Below are 17,959 nucleotides of genomic sequence, written 5' to 3'. Positions count from 1 at the left end.
GTACACACAGAGGACCTCACATGTTGGGTGGTCAGATCTTAGGACATTTGTGCAGGAGTTTCTTTACCACTGGCTTTTAAATTTGCATTTACTGAAAGTTCCTTCCTTCCTCTCTTCTACCCAAGACCACGAGTCTGTTTGACTAGAATTCTTATTGCGTTGGCGAAATGCAGTTGGGAACACTTTAAAGGTGATTTAGAAATAACCTCACTCTTGTTCCTTGTTCTAGGCCCACAATGGATGCCCTGAGACTGGCAAATTCGGCTTTTGCCGTTGACCTGTTCAAACAACTGTGTGAAAAGGAGCCAGCGGGCAATGTCCTCTTCTCTCCAATCTGTCTCTCCACCTCTCTGTCACTTGCTCAACTGGGTGCCAGAGGTGACACAGCAAACGAAATCGGACGGGTAAGCCCCATGCCTTGTTTCTGCTTTGAGTGGAAGCAGAGTTATAAGAACACACAGGTGGTGCCTGGGGAAAAAGGAGTGAGGCTCTGTGGTCGGAATTGCTCAGGAACGAGAGTTTTGACATTTCCAGCACTCTCTTAATCTATTTTTAAATGTGAAAGCTCATTTATGTGTCCTGCAACCCATGTTTAGAACAGGCACTATGTTGTTGTGGAGAACGCGGGGATCTGCTAGGCAATCACAAGTTTTCCGCTAACAAGTGGCCTTTGGCAAGTCACCTGACGTCTTTCTACCCGTTATATTGTAAGCATCAGTCAGGATGATGTTTGTTAAATGTTCCACTGCAGATAACCTGACCAGAAGGAGTGTAAATCTACACCCTCCTGTCCTATGCACGAAATTTATTTACAGCATCATCCTTTATATTAAAATGCAGCCTGAACTATATTCTACTCTATAATATATTCTACCCTATTGGATAGATAGAATATATCCATGTTTATTTCAATACAGAAATAATGTTTGAAATTATCTACCTTTAAGTAACATGGATAAATAAGAAGATGGATTGTGCTTACTTATGTTTTAGAATACTCCCTGGGATTTGAATAACCCATTTGAGAAGAATGGACTAAGATGATGTTTTACACACACACACACACACACACACACGCATGCACACATATATAGGAGTATGTATATATATATGTGTACACATATAAATAAAAAATTTTTAAGAATTTCCTTTTGGCTATGGCTGAGTATCTCTGTAAAGTTCTTAGACCTTCAAATGAGATGATTTTCTATACTGTTACCTTTTAAGTCCTTATTTACTTTTATTATTTAAAAAAATTGAGGTATAATTGACATGTAACATTATATTAGTTTCAGGTGTACAGTATAATGATCAATATTTGTATATTTTGCAAAATGATCACCACAGTAAGTCTACTTAATGTCTGTCACCATACACAGTTACAAAAAACATTTTTTTTTTATGATGAGAACTTTTAAGGTCTACTCTCTTAGCAACTTTCAAATATACAGGATTATTAATTATAGTCACTATGCTGTACATTATATCCCCATGACTTATTTTATAACTGGAACTTTGTACCTTTTGACCTCCTTCCCATTTCGAGCAGCTCAGCCTCTTACCCGCTACCCCCCAATCCTTGCCATTTACCTTTAGACAATAAGTGAAAACCCTTCTAATTCCATTCCGTTATTATTCTTCCATTGATCATTCTAGTTCAACAGAATCTCTCTTTTCATGAGCTCATAAGCATTTAAAAAGGGAACATCTTTTATCTATAAATCCCCAGAAAATATGACCCACAAAATGTTATTTGTGTCAGGATGGCAAGTTTACGCTTGAAACTGAGTGGAACTTGAAAAGGAAACTTCCTTTGTGGGAAGAGAAGCTGTACCTTTTCGTCCGTCCTCCTCTTTCAACTCCACCCCACAATCCCTACCCCATCTCTCATTCCTCATTTCTCATCTCCCATTAGAGAAGAAATAGAAAAGAGGACTTCCTGGTAGTGGGTCTGTTCCTCAGTAATAATAATAAAGGTCTTCTCAGTACATGCAATTGTTTCCCCACAGTGGTTACTTGGGTTCTTTAATTTTCTGGTCTTTTTGCCTGTCATTAGGCATGAGGGTAACGTACAGCCTCGGACCAGCCAGTTTGACCCTGCAATATGGAGGCTGTGTGACTCGTTGGTGCAATGTGCCCATTTAGTGATCACCTGAGGTGTGGCATCAGGGCATGGTTCTTATGAGTTAGGAGAAAATCACCTTATCCTGACATCATGTTTTGGGCACCATGGAGCAGAGGAGATGCTGAGCTATTGGTTGAAACAAAAGAAAAGTTAGGAAAAAAATAAAAGGATTTAGGTCTTACGGAAGATAGCATCCTAGTTTTAAGTGGCTTAGAATATTACTATAAGAATACTTATTAACATTTTGAATCCATACGATATTTTAGGTGTCTTAACATATAATATCTGTAATCCTCATAGCACGTCAGAAGAGTAGGTATTCTCAGTTCATTTTACAGAGGGGAAAGTACAGTTCTGAAGAGTTGGGCAAGATGACATTTCTAGTAGGTACAGGGTGGGATTCAAAGGCTACCTAACTGTAGCCCATCGATGGCATGGCAGCTGCCTACCATAAATGACATATCAGCCCATTTGGCGCTTGTTAGAGCAACTAAAGGGACTGGATAGGCTCTGGCTAAGGACACCTCTATCCTGGAATCTGATACCTGCCTAATGATTGTCTCTCGGTATTAATTTCTCTCTTCTTATCTCAAAATTGGATAGAAATTATAACCCAGCTTCCTTCTTTTCCAAGTTTGGAAAAGACATGGAGGCATCACTTGGAAGAAAGGGCGAAATTTCCTTATAGTTAAATCGAGAGAAGTGTATCTTTATAGTAGTGTTTCTCAACTTGGGACAATTTGCCCCTCCCCTCCCTCACCCCTCTCCCGGACATTGGACAATGTCTAGATACATTTTTGTTGTCACAAATGGAAGAAGGAGTGCTACTGACACCTAGTCGGTCAGTGATACCCAGGACAGGGCCCGCCCCCGCCGGTCCCCGAACATAGAATTATCCAGTCTGAACTGTCAACAGTGCTAAGGTTGAGAAGCCTTGCTTCTGGGAACAACAGAGCCAGGAGATAACTCAGGACCAACCCGAGGAGGCTGACCATGACCATGTGTCCACCGCAGTGGGAAGAGGCAGTGCTTCACAGATAATGGATTTTTTTCTCCTCACAGGTCCTTCATTTTGAAAATGTCAAAGACGTGCCCTTTGGATTTCAAACAGTAACATCGGATGTCAACAAACTTAGTTCCTTTTATTCCCTGAAACTAATCAAACGGCTCTACGTAGACAAATCTCTGAATCTTTCCACGGTAAGCAGTTCAGAGCAATTAGCAAGATTCAACTGTTTATCAGGGGTGACATGTTCTCATGGTTAGACCAACAACTTTTTGTCAGTGAAAATCATTCCTAAGATGCTCATTTATGATTTATTTAAAATAAATTAGTCCTAATGGAGAGGTTGAATCTAGAGGGAATCAGTTGCAGGCACATATTTTAACTTAAAATATAAAGAAGCTGTGAGTTTCCTTTTCCCTCTAAAACACCCACAGATCCCACCCTTCCTCTTAGCTTCCTCACTGAGAGAAATGGAGAATGGATTATTACTTTCTTATAAATGTGCCTCTATAGATGCAAGACAGCTCGTGATTTAAACATCTTTGTTCTTAAACAGCAGGGCATATAGCCTGGGACAACATTTTAAGTTCTTTACCTTATTTTTTCATGCACACAATGTTCTCCTGATGTTTCTCAAAATCAGTGAGAAAAATCGTAACTGTATGAATTAAAAGTTTTCATCAGGCTTCCCTGGTGGCGCAGTGGTTGAGAGTCCGCCTGCCGATGCAGGGGACACGGGTTCGTGCCCCGGTCCGGGAAGATCCCACATGCCGCGGAGAGGCTGGGCCCGTGAGCCATGGCCGCTGAGCCTGCGCGTCCGGAGCCTGTGCTCCGCAACGGGAGAGGCCACAACAGTGAGAGGCCCGCGTACCGCAAAAAAAAAAAAAAAAAAAAGTTTTCATCGGTCATAAACTGGTTTTGTTTGTTTTATGAGGCTGTTCAGGTGGGTATCTATACAAGGTAGAAGTGGTAATTTCAGCTATTTCTTGAAGGAAGCATATAAAGAACACATATATTTTAAAATTTGATCCAGAGTATATCATAATACTTTAAAAAATATGTATTTGAAACACATAGCCAACATCCTTGGCTGCATAGTGGTCATTCTCTACTGTAGTAATAACGACTTGATTCAGTTTGTGTTTGGATGGTCAGAATTTCAAGCTTTCCAAATCTAAAAGGTAGACTGCCAGTTAAATATTTTGCCATAGTTTTACTACTTTCTGCAATAGGTATTTGTTTTCCTGGTGGGTATCTTTTGAGGACATAGGTCATTAGATGTTGTTGTGAGTTTATTCTTACTGCTTAAAGACACGTATACACAGCCATTCTTCTTCCAACAATCACCTGGGGAATTAAAGAAATACTGAGATGGGGGTTGGGGCCTGGGCATGCAAAGAATTTAAAAACTCCCTAGGTGGTCCTTAGTGATGCTTAACGCATTTTGTTGCTGGCAGTGAAGATAGTGGAGGCCCTTCATCTTGCTGAGTCTCTGGAATGTTCTTAGCTCTGTCAGTAAATGGTAACACTCAGTCCTAAGGTTGGGTTGCAATGAACAGAATCAAATTGGGCAAGCCTGTAGTTGTTCTGAAAAAAGTCCAAGGAGCCCTGTGCTTAGGAAGTGAAGTGACGTGACATTTAATCAAGCTGTGTTTAGTTTGGTTGACCTTCCACTCAACATTTTGAATTATTTCAAACCGAGAGTTGCAAGGAGTTTTTTAAAAGGCTGATTCCATTGTTCCTGTTGGTTGTATATCATCTATAATTTTACTAGTAACAGTACAAACAAGTGTGGTCTGAGGAGGGCCACCTGTATCAGAACTACCTGGGTGTTAGAAGTGCAAATTCCTGGCCTTGGTTCACTAGAATCAAGATCACCAGGGACCGGATTTAGGGTTTTCCGGTTTTTTTTTTTTTAATGCCTTTTCTTTTTTTTAAAATTTATTTATTTAATTTATTTCATTTGGTTGCGTTGGGTCTTCGTTGCTGCGCACGGGCTTTCTCTAGTTGCGGCGAGCGGGGGCTACTCTTCGTTGTGGTGCACGGGCTTCTCATTGCGGTGGCTTCTATTGTTGTGGAATGCGGGCTCTAGGCACGCGGGCTTCAGCAGTTGTGGCATGCAGGCTCAGTAGTTGTGGCTCGCGGGCTCTTGAGCACAAGCTCAGTAGTTGTGGCCCACGGGCTTATTTGCTCCGAGGCATGTGTGATCTTCCTGGACCAGGGTTCGGACCCGTTTCCCCCGCATTGGCAGGCAGATTCTTAACCACTGTGCCACCAGGGAAGTCCCGGGTTTTGCATTTTTAACAAGCATTATAATGAGAAGAACTGCTCTGTTCCTTACGGCACTGTGTTTCAAACTTTAACATGCAGATGAATCACCTGGGAATCTTGTTAAAAATTGAGGTTCTGATTCTGGGGTGGGGCTTGAGATTCTGCATTTTAACAAGGTCCCAGGTGATGCTGCAGGTCTTGGTTCTTGGACCACACTTTGAGTAGCAAGCATCTTTAGAATATTTAATTATTTCAGTGGGGGATAAGATTTTTCTTCTCATAGAGTTCTCTTTTCTGTACATTTCTTCCATTCTAAGACATACATATATAAATTTACATTTTATCTGTATGTACATTTTAATGTTTCTGTAATTGGAATTCATATTATAATTGTTGTGTGCATGTAGCATAATGTTTCTTTTCTCCCCCAAAACTGATGCTATATTGATGGAGGTATTTAACAATTGATATTGTCTTAGAATTGAACAAATGAAAGAATACAAAGAAAATTCATTGATTTTTTCATAAGGTTTCAATTTATATAGTGTTACAGATTTTGAAGGAGTATCCACGTAATAGAGATTTAAAAGTCCTTGTGCTAGAATTGTGTACCGACATAATGGTTTAACTACAGACTTTAAGGACTTTGTGATTTTATGAACTGGATGTTTTTCAGGAGTTCATCAGCTCTACCAAGAGACCCTATGCAAATGAAATGGAGACTGTTGATTTCAAAGATAAATTGGAAGAAACAAAAGGTCAGATCAACAACTCAGTTAAGGAACTCACAGATGGCAAGTATCCTTTACTTATTCTGCTATAAATCACTAAGTAAACAGACCATATCGTCTCATGAATCTGCTAAGTATAAGATTGAACATCTGGAGGATTCCTTGAATGGTTTCGGTATACAAGCTAAATTCTTGTCCATCAAGCCATTTCAACCACTTGGATTTCTGGATATCATCAGTTGGCAGAAATTCTGAGTACTTCAGGTTTAGTCTGCTAAAATGGGCTGCCACATGCCCTTCTGGAGGCTTGGATGTGTCCCCAACAAAGTAAGGCTCTGGGCCAGTTTCAAGGCTGGTTTTTCAATCTGGAAGTGAAGGGCTTGGACTATAACTTGATGATCCCTGAGGCCACTTTTGGCTCAAAAATTCTACAAATTTGTCAAGGAAAAAAAGACAAAAGGTCTTAGATAATCAAATACACATGTAGAAAAAACAGAACAAAACAAACCATGGTGGAAGCTTGTCCCAGGTCTCACAACCCTCCTTACCCTTGGCCCTCTGATAGCGCCGGGGCCCGGGGTCTCTTCTGCAGCTTCCACCTGGTCCTGCCTCTTGCTCGGGCTTCCCTCAGGCCTCTCCCTTTCCTGACTCCTCCCTCCATTAAAATTCTCTGTGAGTTGTGCTCCTTGCTAGAAAGGAATTGGAGCTAAGATGAGCTTGGGTGCAAATCAGTGTTCACATCCCCCTTCCCAGGGGACATATTTGTACAGTTTTTGTATAGGGAGGTAGCTATTGGGACAAATGAATTTTCTTTGGCTTCATATGTAAAGAAAAATCTGGTCTAACTAATACCAGGTTAGGCAATTTTAAAATGTATATGTGAAAGGCAGCTCCCATTTAAATTGCTGTGTGACGGTTTTGCTTTTTTAAAAATTTTTTTTTTGGCCGCCCACATGGCATGCGGGATCTTATTTCCCTGACCAGGGATGGAACCTCTGCCCCCTGCAGTGGAAGCTCGGAGTCTTAACTACTGGACTGCCAGGGAAGCCCTCCAGTTTTGCTTTTAAAATTGTTAACGAATTGCATTTTCTCTCCAAGGGACTCTGTTTAAAAATTTTCATAAATTTGAGTTTTTTACTGGAGAACGTAGTTTAGTGAAAAGACTTCTCTGAATTTGAAACCAGAAGCTCGAGGTTGAAGTTAACCAGCACTTACTAGCTCCCCACTTCTTCAGTCATGCTATTACATATTCGACCCATCATATAGCACTGGCAGGACAGGTTACATCGTTTGTGGGTCCCAGTGCAAAATGAAAACACAGGGCCCTTTATATTAAAAACCGCATTAAGGATTTTAAGATGGCGACAGCAGAGCATGAAACAGTGCAGGGCCCTTCACACCTAGTCACAGGCCCAGGAAGTGGGCCTGAGCAGTGGTGTGAAGATCTGAGAGATTAGGTAAATGAAATATCCTTAGCCAAAAAGTCAACGCTCTTCAAAGGCGAGGACTCCATTTTATTAAGGGCTTATCACCACCTGTTTTGGCTGTTGGGGATTTGACACTATCGCCATTACAATTGTTATGGAGCTTATGGTGGTAATTACAGCTGACCAGGATGCAAACAAAGCAGTGTGATTTGGGGAGGGGGCAGTGAGCTGCGGGGTAAAGTGGGGAGCACTGACCTTGCTTCAGACGTGCTTGGCAGCTGAGTGAACCAGGAAAGCCACTTGGCCTCTCTGAGTCTCAGTGTCCTCAACTGTGAGATGGGGATAATGACCTTTGCCCTACAGGATCATCATAGGGAAGTGAGATAAGACACGTGACCGTTCGGAGCACAGGGCCCGGTGGAAAGTAAGCTTTCTTGCATTTTCCTTCCCGAGCACAGGCTCTGGAGTCACAAAGACCTGGCTTTGAATCCTGAATTCACCCTTGCTCGTGCATCATCTTGGGTGAGGGACTTAACATGGAGTCTCAGCTTCCTCATCTGTAAAGTGGGGAGCAATGCACGATACCGTGCCTGTGCATGGCTAGCACATTGCCTCGGACCGAATGGGGACTCCACAGTGGTAGCTTGTGCATTTCTTCTTGCTCCTCTTGCGTCTTTTCCCCCCTCCCTTGTCCCCCTCACTCTCCTCCCCAGGTCTCTTTGGAAAGTCTGGTTGAGGCAAGATGCAAGGAGAAAAAGGGGTCCTTCTTAAATGAGATGGTCTGGGCTACCAGGCCGTACGTGGCGCGGCTCTAGCCAGGGTTAAATGCCCAGTCAGTGGATTCACATGGGGACATCAGGGGTGCTTTGCGAGCATAACCCCGTGCAATTTTGTGGTTTCCTACCATTGTTTGCAGGCCGCTTTGAGAACATTTTAGCTGACAACGGTGTAACAGACCAGACTCAAATCCTTGTGGTTAATGCTGCCTACTTTGTTGGGAAGTGGATGAAGAAATTCCCTGAATCAGAAACCAAAGAATGTCCTTTCAGAATCAATAAGGTATGTGGGCTGCGTGTTGCGGTCAGAGGATCCCAACTATAGACCTGAAAAGTTATAGCAACACAAGGGACCCTAGGAATTCACTCCAATGAGGAAAATTAAGGCACAGGAGGCAGTGGGCTTTTCCTTAGACAACAGCGGGGAGGGGCAGGGGCTGTTTAAGTGTAGGAAAAGAACCATAAGAGAGAGACTCTCACCCTTTTTCCAGAATGTCCTCAGGGTCTGATCTGAGTGAGAGTTTATAGAGCTTCTAACACAGTGGGTAAAGCTAAATCACCAACCGGAAAATAACTACAGATGTTTGGGACCATTAGTAAGAAAGGAAAAGAAAAGAAACAAACCAAATCCCAACATTAGAGGCCTTTGGATCATCACGAAACATTGACCATTTGGGAATCTCGTTCCAGGTTAATGAGCTCCTCTGTGATCTCATTTCTCACCTGTTAATAGTGAAGTAAATGGTTCTGATATTTTAATTTAAAAGATGCTTTGAGAGGGCTTCCCTGGTGGCGCAGTGGTTGAGAGTCCGCCTGCCGATGCAGGGGACACGGGTGCGTGCCCCGGTCCGGGAAGATCCCACGTGCCGCGGAGCGGCTGGGCCCGTGAGCCATGGACGCTGAGCCTGCGCGTCCGGAGCCTGTGCTCCGCAACTGGAGAGGCTGCAACAGTGAGAGGCCCGCGTACCACAAAATAAATAAATAAATAAATAAAAGATGCTTTGAGGTACTCATTGGCTGTGAAGGAAAAAGCATAGCTTACTCGTCTGCAGTGCTGGGACTCATTATGGGGAAGAATTACAATAGAAACCTGTATCGCAGGGAAGTCTCATGAATACTACTGAGTGAATAATGAAGCCATATCCCATGCCAAAAATAATTCATATAAATAGGTAAAGTGCCTCCTCTATAAATGAAACCAAAGCACTGAGACTGGAAAACTGACCCATTTTGTTAGAGGACCTAGGATACCCCAGGTATCTATATGATGGTGTGATTTGGTCTCATTTGATGAGATCTGGCTTGTGTCAAGAATGCAGACTCAGAACTGTGCGTCAGTCAGCACAATCTCGGAAGGAAGCTTATTTACCCTGTAACTCTTATGCATCAATTCTAATTTTCAGGTCTCTCCCAGCACCTAGAGTACTTAGCATTAATCACTTTTGTTTTTGCCAAATATTATCATTGTACTTTCTTAGTGCTAGAACCCAGGAAGAAAAGACCTTCAAGATACAGTCTATACCTGAATTAACTGGACTGGTTCCCATGACTTTTTCTTTGTACTCACAGCATTTGCATTCATAGTCCACACCCTCCCCTCCCAAATCCCCTGCTCCAGCTGTATTTTCCACACTGAAATCGAATTATTTATTTACTTATCTGGATCTCTTACTAGTGCATGGACTTTTAAGGGCAGGGATAATGTTTTGCCCATCTCAGTTTCTATAATTCCTGGCCCAGTCCCTGACACATTAGTAGGTGCTCAGCAAATGTTCGTTGAAAGAATGACCGATCTGGAAGGATCAGTTTGATTAAACAGCCAATAGCAAACAAAACCTTTTTGGCTTTTGGGACCGCCATGGGTTCCTGTGCAAGATCCATGGGCCGTTTTCCCTGGGAGAGGACGATAATCGCTGAGTGTGCTCCTTACCTACTCGAAACCTCCATGGTCCTAGGGAGGGAGCCAGGTCCCCCTCTACTTGCTGTTCCTCCATTTGGCTTCCCAGATTACAGTGGTCTTCTCATTACTGCCTGCCAGGGCCAAGACTGACCCTGCATACAGGGCTCTGTCTCAGACACCAGGCACCAAACAATTACTTCTTTAGACTCTGTATTTTTCACAGATGGGTCCCTGAGTTGTAAACACAGCTTTTTGACTTTCTTAGTGTTGCCTTTTATTTGGAGCTAAAGTTGAATATGACTGTACCTAGCCTTTGCTGTGAGCGGGGACCAAGTGTTGGCCCCAGTGACCCTCACACCGAGTGTCCCCTCCAGAGTGGTTAGGGTTGGCTCTCCTCCCTGGGAAGGGCTGGCAAAGGGGCCTTGAGAATGTTTAAGTGAAACCTGAAACACAGTGCTTCTCATACCGGCTGCAGGGCTAGCCCAGGACATCTTCGGAACCAGGTAACAGTGAGTGAATTCACCATGGACTTTTGTGCGGACCACCCTCAGATTTGTGGCTTTTACATTTAAGAAAATGTTAATGGGTGTCTTTTATAAAGGGAGGAAGAATGTGTGCAATTCCTTTATTCTTGTTGTTAAATCATAAAGCTAGGTCATATCATGTCCTGGAGACTCAGACTCTAGGAAGAGAATTAATAAGGATTTTAAATGCCATTGATCTCTCAGCGGTTCACCAAACAAAAAAATAAAACACTATTCAAGGCTGCGTGGGGATATACCCTGCTTTTGAATGCAGGCGCTATTACTTTTCCTTTGTTTCCTTTGAATTGCTTTTGTCAGCTCCTGAACTTTTGGGGTGATGTTACTAAATCTTTTCTCATGTCCTTTGGTGTCTCTTTTAAGGGTTAGACTAAATTGATGAAGTTATATTATTAAAAGTTTAGTACAGGGCTTCCCTGGTGGCGCAGTGGTTACGAATCCGCCTGCCAATGCAGGGGACACGGGTTCGAACCCTGGTCCGGGAAGATCCCACATGCCACGGAGCAACTAAGCCTGTGCTCCACAACTACTGAGCCTGAGCTCTAGAGCGTGCAAGCCACAACTACTGAAGCCCGTGTGCCTAGAGCCCGTGCTCTGCAACAAGAGAAGCCACCGCAGTGAGAAGCCCACACACCGCAATGAGTAGACCCCGCTCGCCACAACTAGAGAAAGCCTGCTCGCAGCAACAAAGACCCAACGTGGCCAAAAATAAAATAAATTAAAAAAGAAAAGTTGAGTACAGTACCTATCCTGACAAAGGTGGACACACACACTCATGTGCGTGCACACACACACACACACACACAAACACACACACACACTGTATTGGATATTTTCTGGGATGGTCATTACTTAGTCCTGTTTTCAGAAGATACATCTTAATTTATGTTTTAGAAAATGGGATTATTGTATCCATAGTCAGTGCTGATAAATGAAATAGATGACCGTTTTTGGTGGTCACAGCTTCTGTGAATTCAGAAACTATTAGTACTCTAACCTGATGGAGATTTTTAGACAAATCTATACTTCTTTGAGGGAAATACGTGGAAGAATCACCAGTTAATTTCAAAAGTAGTATGTTTATTTTAAAATCATAATTTTGTTTCTGGTTATACATAGAGTCAAAGTCTTCAATTATTTATCAACCAAATATTTAGTGAGCAATTACTATGTGCTGGGACATACCAAGATAATAAGACATGGTTTCTGCTTTGACTGTAGTCTAGTTGGGGTGGGGGTGTCACATACATACATTTTCTAACGTTGTAACAAGTGTTAAAATAGAGGTATGTACAAAAAATAAAATAAGTCTAGCTTTGCTTGAAAATAGTGCTGGGTAACACTATTACCATTCGAAGATCCCACATAAAAGCTTTACTGTAATATTATTCCTGCAGACCTGATACGATGTTTGAAATTTCCCTCCAAAGAGGTTCGGTTAACAGGCAAATATCCCATGGGAGGTATAAACCAAGACAATAAATTGCACTAAATTACTATCAGTCTTTTACTCCTTAGTATGAATTAATTTTTCTTCAGAAAATGAGTCACCTCTGTAGCACAGATACAAGGTCAGATATTAATGGGGACACAGAGGAGAAGAAAAGTCCTGGGATGCTGCCTGGAGAGAAAGGCCTGAGTGATAGGAGCTGGAAGGGACTTAAGAGATAATATTGTTTGTTATCATTCTTAATTTTTAAAATCATGAAATATTGCAAGCATACAGAAAATTATAGAGAATAGTATAACAAACACCAGTGTACCAACAACCACCTTTGTAAAATCTTTATATTTTACCTTATTTCAGATATTTTAAAGAAAAAATATGGCAAGAATTGCACTGTCCTGTGTAGCCCCACCACCCCTCCATATCCCTGCTTCCTCTCCAGAGGGAACCATCATTCTGAAATTTCCAATTCCCTCATTCCACTGACAAGGAAACTGAGGCCCAGAGAGGTTAAGTGACTTGCTGAAGGTCACAGCGTATGTTTATGTCACATTTGAGACTAAAACCAAGGTTCTTCTCTCTAATCAGATCAGAGCAGGAAGAGAGGACCGAGGGCAGGATGACTAAAACCGAAGGCGGATGGAGAACAAAACAAGCATGGTTTTGTTCTGCTATACGTTAACTTTTCCATATTAGGCATTGTATAAGGAAAAGCTACATAAATGGACATGTGGGTTTGCACTGGAATTTACTTTCAAGTGAGCTCTACCAGGAATGGTTTAAAGATCTTGTAATTACAGGCATCTATAAAGGCTAAGTTAAAATTTGCCTGTATTTCCAGTCATCCTGTCTTATTTTTAATGTTTTATATATGCAAATACAGTATTATATTATGGATAGATCCTGTAATTACAAAGAACATGGATAACTTTTCAAAGGAAGTCATAAACTCTTGACAGGACAGTCTCTGATGGTGTGGATTACCTGCCTGCCTCTTTAAGCCATAATGACGTGGAACTATATCAGTAACAAATTTATGAGTATGTGTGTGTATAGCTGTGTGTGTATAGAGGGGTGTGTGGGCATGTGTGAGAAGAACAAGCAGAGCAAATTTCTTCTCCTTTTTTAGACGGACACAAAACCAGTGCAAATGATGAACCTGGAGGCCACGTTCTGTATGGGCCACGTCGACGGTATCAACTGTAAGCTCATAGAGCTTCCCTTTCAAAACAAGCACCTCAGCATGCTCGTCCTACTCCCCAAGGATGTGGAGCACGGGTCCACGGGCCTGGAACAGGTGAGGAGGGAGGCGGGCGTCCAGCCCGCAGGCGCAGCGGAGCCAAGGAGATGCTTGGGCGGTGCTTGTGGGGCTGCGGCAGCCTTGCCTTAACGATTCACTTGCTCAATGGTCTCTAAGGGTTTCACGGCTCTTTGGGGACCTTTGTCCTCAATGTTAGAACAGTTAATATTTATTTGGTACTTATAACGTGCCAGTAAGTAAGTCAAGGTAGCATCATTCTCTGTTGCACATGTATTTCTCCTCTAGCCAGTGGGGAGGCTGGAAGGGCAAGGAGCAATTTAAGATTTGCTCAGTGAAGAATTTTATGTCTAAATCATTTTATGTGTCATTGCATATCTCTCACTTTAAAAATAGCCAACTGAAATAGATGCATTCTTCACCTATGATCTTAAAGGATGATCCTAGACAGTTCAAATTCTCATTTTAAAAAGAGTAACTTTAGCTTTAATTTGAGTTATGAAATTTGATACCATGTCTAGGGCACGAATATTCTAGATTTCCTAGTAGAGAAATCAAGATAAGCATTCAATAAATATTATGCATAAAAACTTTTCTAGTTTTACATTTATTTCACTATTATCCATGCAATATCATAATCCATGCATTCATTTCTATAGAGCTACTCTACAGTTAAAAGAAATGCCCTCATAAATTTCAGAACAAAGGGACCATTTTTGTGGAGTGAGTGGAGAACAATGCTAGGTAGCTGGGTAGACCATTTTTATTTTTAATTAATTTTTATTGGAGTATAGTTGATTTACAATGTTTTGTTCACTTCTGCTGTACAGCAAAGTGAATCAGTTATACATATAGATATACCCACTCTTTTTTAGATTCTTTTCCCATATAGGTCATTACAGAGTATTGAGTAGAGTTCCCTGTGCTATATAGTACGTTCTTATTAGTTATCTATTATATATATAGTAGTGTGTATATGTCAATCCCAATCTCCCAATGTATCCCTCCACCTGATTCCCTGCTTTCCCCCTTGGCAACCGTAAGTTTGTTTTCTACATCTGTGACTCTATTTCTGTTTTGTATATAAGTTCATTTGTACCACTTTTTTTAGATTCCACATATAAGTGATACCATATGATATTTACCTTTCTCTGTCTGACTTACTTTACTCAGTATGTCAATCTCCACGTCCATCCATGTTGCTGCAAGTGGCATTATTTCATTCTTTTTTATGGCTGAGTAATATTCTGTTGTATATATGTACCACATCTTCTTTATCCATTCTTCTACTGATGGACATTTAGGTTGCTTCCATGTCCTGGCTATTGTAAATAGTGCTGCTATGAACATTGGGTTGCATGTATCTTTTTTGAATTATGGTTTTCTCTGGATATATGCCTAGGAGTGGGATTGTTGGGTCATATGGTAGCTCTGTATGGGTGGACCATTTTTAAGAGAACCTAGTCACACACCAAAACTGCAGGGCTGATTCCATCTTTGATGGACCATCTGTACTGCTTCCAAATAGGGCTCACCATGACATTTTATGTTTTTAATCAAGGAGGATCTTTTACAATTGGAAATAAAGAAAAACAATTTCCTCTCCTTTTTGTCCTTCAGGTTGAAAAACAACTCAACTCAGAGACGCTATTGCAGTGGACCAATCCCAGTGCCATGGCCAATGCTAAAGTTAAAGTCTCCATTCCAAAATTTAAGATGGAAAAGATGATTGATCCCAAGGCTAGTCTGGAAAACCTAGGGCTGAAAAACATCTTTAATGAGAATGCATCTGATTTCTCTGGAATGTCAGAGACCAAGGGAGTGGCCCTCTCAAATGTCATTCACAGAGTGTGCTTAGAAATAACTGAAGAAGGAGGGGATTCCATAGAGGTGCCAGGATCACGAATCCTGCAACACAAGGATGAATTCAATGCCGACCACCCCTTTATTTACATCATCAGGCACAACAAAACTCGAAACATCATTTTCTTTGGCAAGTTCTGTTCTCCTTAAGTGGCAGAGCCCAGGTTAAGTCCCACCCGACTTCTCTGTAAACTCTGCAGCCGAGAATCGTTTTCTAAATACAATAAATTGTTAATATTGCTGGATCAGGAAGCTGCTCGTATTCACACTAATAGGCCTTTCTTCCAATTTTTTTGTTGTTGTTGTTCTTTCCCTCCCACCCCCTTAAAAGACGATACTTTTAATGAAAAGGAATCACCTTAGAGAAAAAATACGTATTCATCATTTGTCAAACTATCTAGGGTTTTTGGCAGGAATACAGTCTTTCACAAAGAAAATGCCTATAAGGAGGATCTGGAGAGGATTTTATTACCAAAGCTTAGCCTTCCATCACTGGGATACAGAATGTTCTAGACATTTGCTTTTCCCTGAAAGACTGAAGAAACTGGTACATGGGCTTTGCAAAACTTTCCTGGAGCCAGTGAAACTTGGACATACGTTCAGGCTACTGTACGTCCACAGCGCCTTACATTAAACCCTGCGGGACAAATATTTCCTTCAAATTCTGATTTTTGGAGATTTTAGAAAGATAATATGTTGCACATACTGTATGTTATGGATCTCCATTGATAGAGGCTGGAGCAGAACCCTATAAATCAACACCTTAATATTTCTGCCACAAAATGTAGGCTATCCGCACAAAATAAAGACTCCAGGTAGCCCATAAGTATCAGGTTTTGCTGCCAAATCAGTGTGCCACCTACTTATGAGAAAACTTTCTTTTCAGAACTTTTTGAAATTTTGGAGTGTTGGACCTGTAGTAACCAAAGGGCAGCACCTCAAGGGGAAGCTCAGATCTTATTAAGAATTCACTTTCACTGTTGATAGAACCCCCTACCTGGTTGTTGGGTTGGTGAGAGACCACCGGCAGGGAATTCTAACCGACTCAGAGGCTGGTGGATGTCTGACCACCAGGGCTTAAATGCACAGGGACTTTCACAGCAGACAATAAAGGAATTTTACGAGTGTTGAAGGGACTCGTCTCTCTGTGTACTGTGATAGTGGGAAAGGGGGAGGAACTTCACGCTGCTAGGAAACGTGACTAAAGCTATTGATATGCTCGCACTGCTGTGACTTGTGTTTTTCCAAAGCCTATGGGTTTAGTTACTGTAGATAGCTAGCTGGGAACCTACAACAATTGCAGTTTTTCAAGATGTTTCTGAGAAGTTATTTATGTCACCAGTTCACGTGTTCATTCACTACAGAAACAGGACGGCGTGGAAGATTGGGATCTGGTGACAGCACCCCCCTCTTTCTCCTCTGGCTTTGTTGTAAATAGGTTCAACTTTCTTCTTACTCCGAAGGTTCAATATTGAATTTCTTTTATGCTGTTGACAATAAAATATTATTGAATTATATGACTTGCTTTTTTCCATGAAGTTAGGTTCACCATTTTGAAATAGAACCAAGCCCTCCATTGGCAAAATGCTTTGGGGATGGGGATTGATGTCGAATAAAAAGGAATAAGAATAATGACTGCCCCTATTTCCTGGTCTTCCTTCCTGCCCACCAGCTCTTGCTTCCTCCTTCCAGCCCCTTTCATCCTGGGGAGGGAAGGACCAGGGAAGTGGTAGAATGACTCCCAGAGACATAAAAGTGTATCATGAAAGCAGAGGCCTTGTAGGAGGCCACAGAGCTTTTCTCCAGCCTTTCCCACTTTCGGCCCTACCTCAAAATGTAATTTTATCAAGTTAAGCTGTATATGCCTAAAATGTTTTCTTTTCTTATTAAGTACTTTTTTTTTTGTCAATGTCATGTACATTTGTTTTAAATCAATTATGGTATCTGTGAACATAATATTCAACACAGCCCTTTTCCTGTCTCTGCAGAGTGCTCAGATAGAATGTTCCCCCCAACCCTGCAATAAACGTTGAGCACAAAAAGTGACAGATGCCTGCACATTCTAAAAAGAAAAGACCATTTGTGTGGGATTTCTGGGGGTGGCCGAAGCCAGGATTTACCACCATTGGCTCGTTATTCCCCTTCTCGAGGCTGTGAAATAGAAGGTGTGGGATGACTGTGCAAAAGCTTAGCGAGTGTTTCAAGGAGACGAGAGATTAGTGCCTCTTTAAACCAAATAAGTGTTCAGGGAACTTAACGTGTCTCCTGGAATTTTTCAGAGCACTGAAATTTGGACTTAACTCTTGCCTGGGATAGTCTCAGCCAGTGGTTTTCAACCAGGAGCAATTCTGCCCCCTAGAGGTTATTCGGCAATGTCCGAGAACATTTTTGTTGTCCCAGCTAGAGGGAGGGGTGCTACTGGCATCTAGTGGATAGACCCGGGAATGCTGCTAAACACCCTACAATGCCCAGAACGGAGCCCCATAGCAAATGGCACTCGAACGAGCCGATAGCGCCGAGGCTCAGAAACCTGGGACTCTACCTAAAGCACAGATGCTGGCTGGAGGGATCCCTGAGTCAGAGCAAGGGCAAAGGTCTCCAGGGGGAGTGGAG

The 17,959-nt window shown here is 41.9% G+C and overlaps 1 protein-coding gene across 1 annotated transcript; it reads left to right on the top strand.

Moving 5' to 3' along the window:
- The first annotated feature begins 235 nt into the window (after window positions 1-235).
- Window positions 236-15,496, top strand: SERPINB5 (serpin family B member 5). Its single transcript, XM_029233046.1, has 6 exons — window positions 236-404; window positions 3,188-3,325; window positions 6,079-6,196; window positions 8,477-8,619; window positions 13,355-13,522; window positions 15,104-15,496. The coding sequence occupies exons 1-6, from the start codon at window positions 237-239 to the stop codon at window positions 15,494-15,496; spliced, it is 1,128 nt and encodes a 375-aa protein (XP_029088879.1). The 5' UTR covers window position 236.
- Window positions 15,497-17,959: the final 2,463 nt, after the last annotated feature.

This window comes from Monodon monoceros, unplaced genomic scaffold (assembly GCF_005190385.1).
Source record: "Monodon monoceros isolate NGI ecotype Baffin Bay Population unplaced genomic scaffold, NGI_Narwhal_1 Super_Scaffold_1, whole genome shotgun sequence".
Taxonomy (NCBI): Eukaryota; Metazoa; Chordata; class Mammalia; order Artiodactyla; family Monodontidae; genus Monodon; species Monodon monoceros.
Note: the sequence above shows the minus strand (reverse complement) of the source record. Positions and strands in the feature narration are given on the sequence as shown.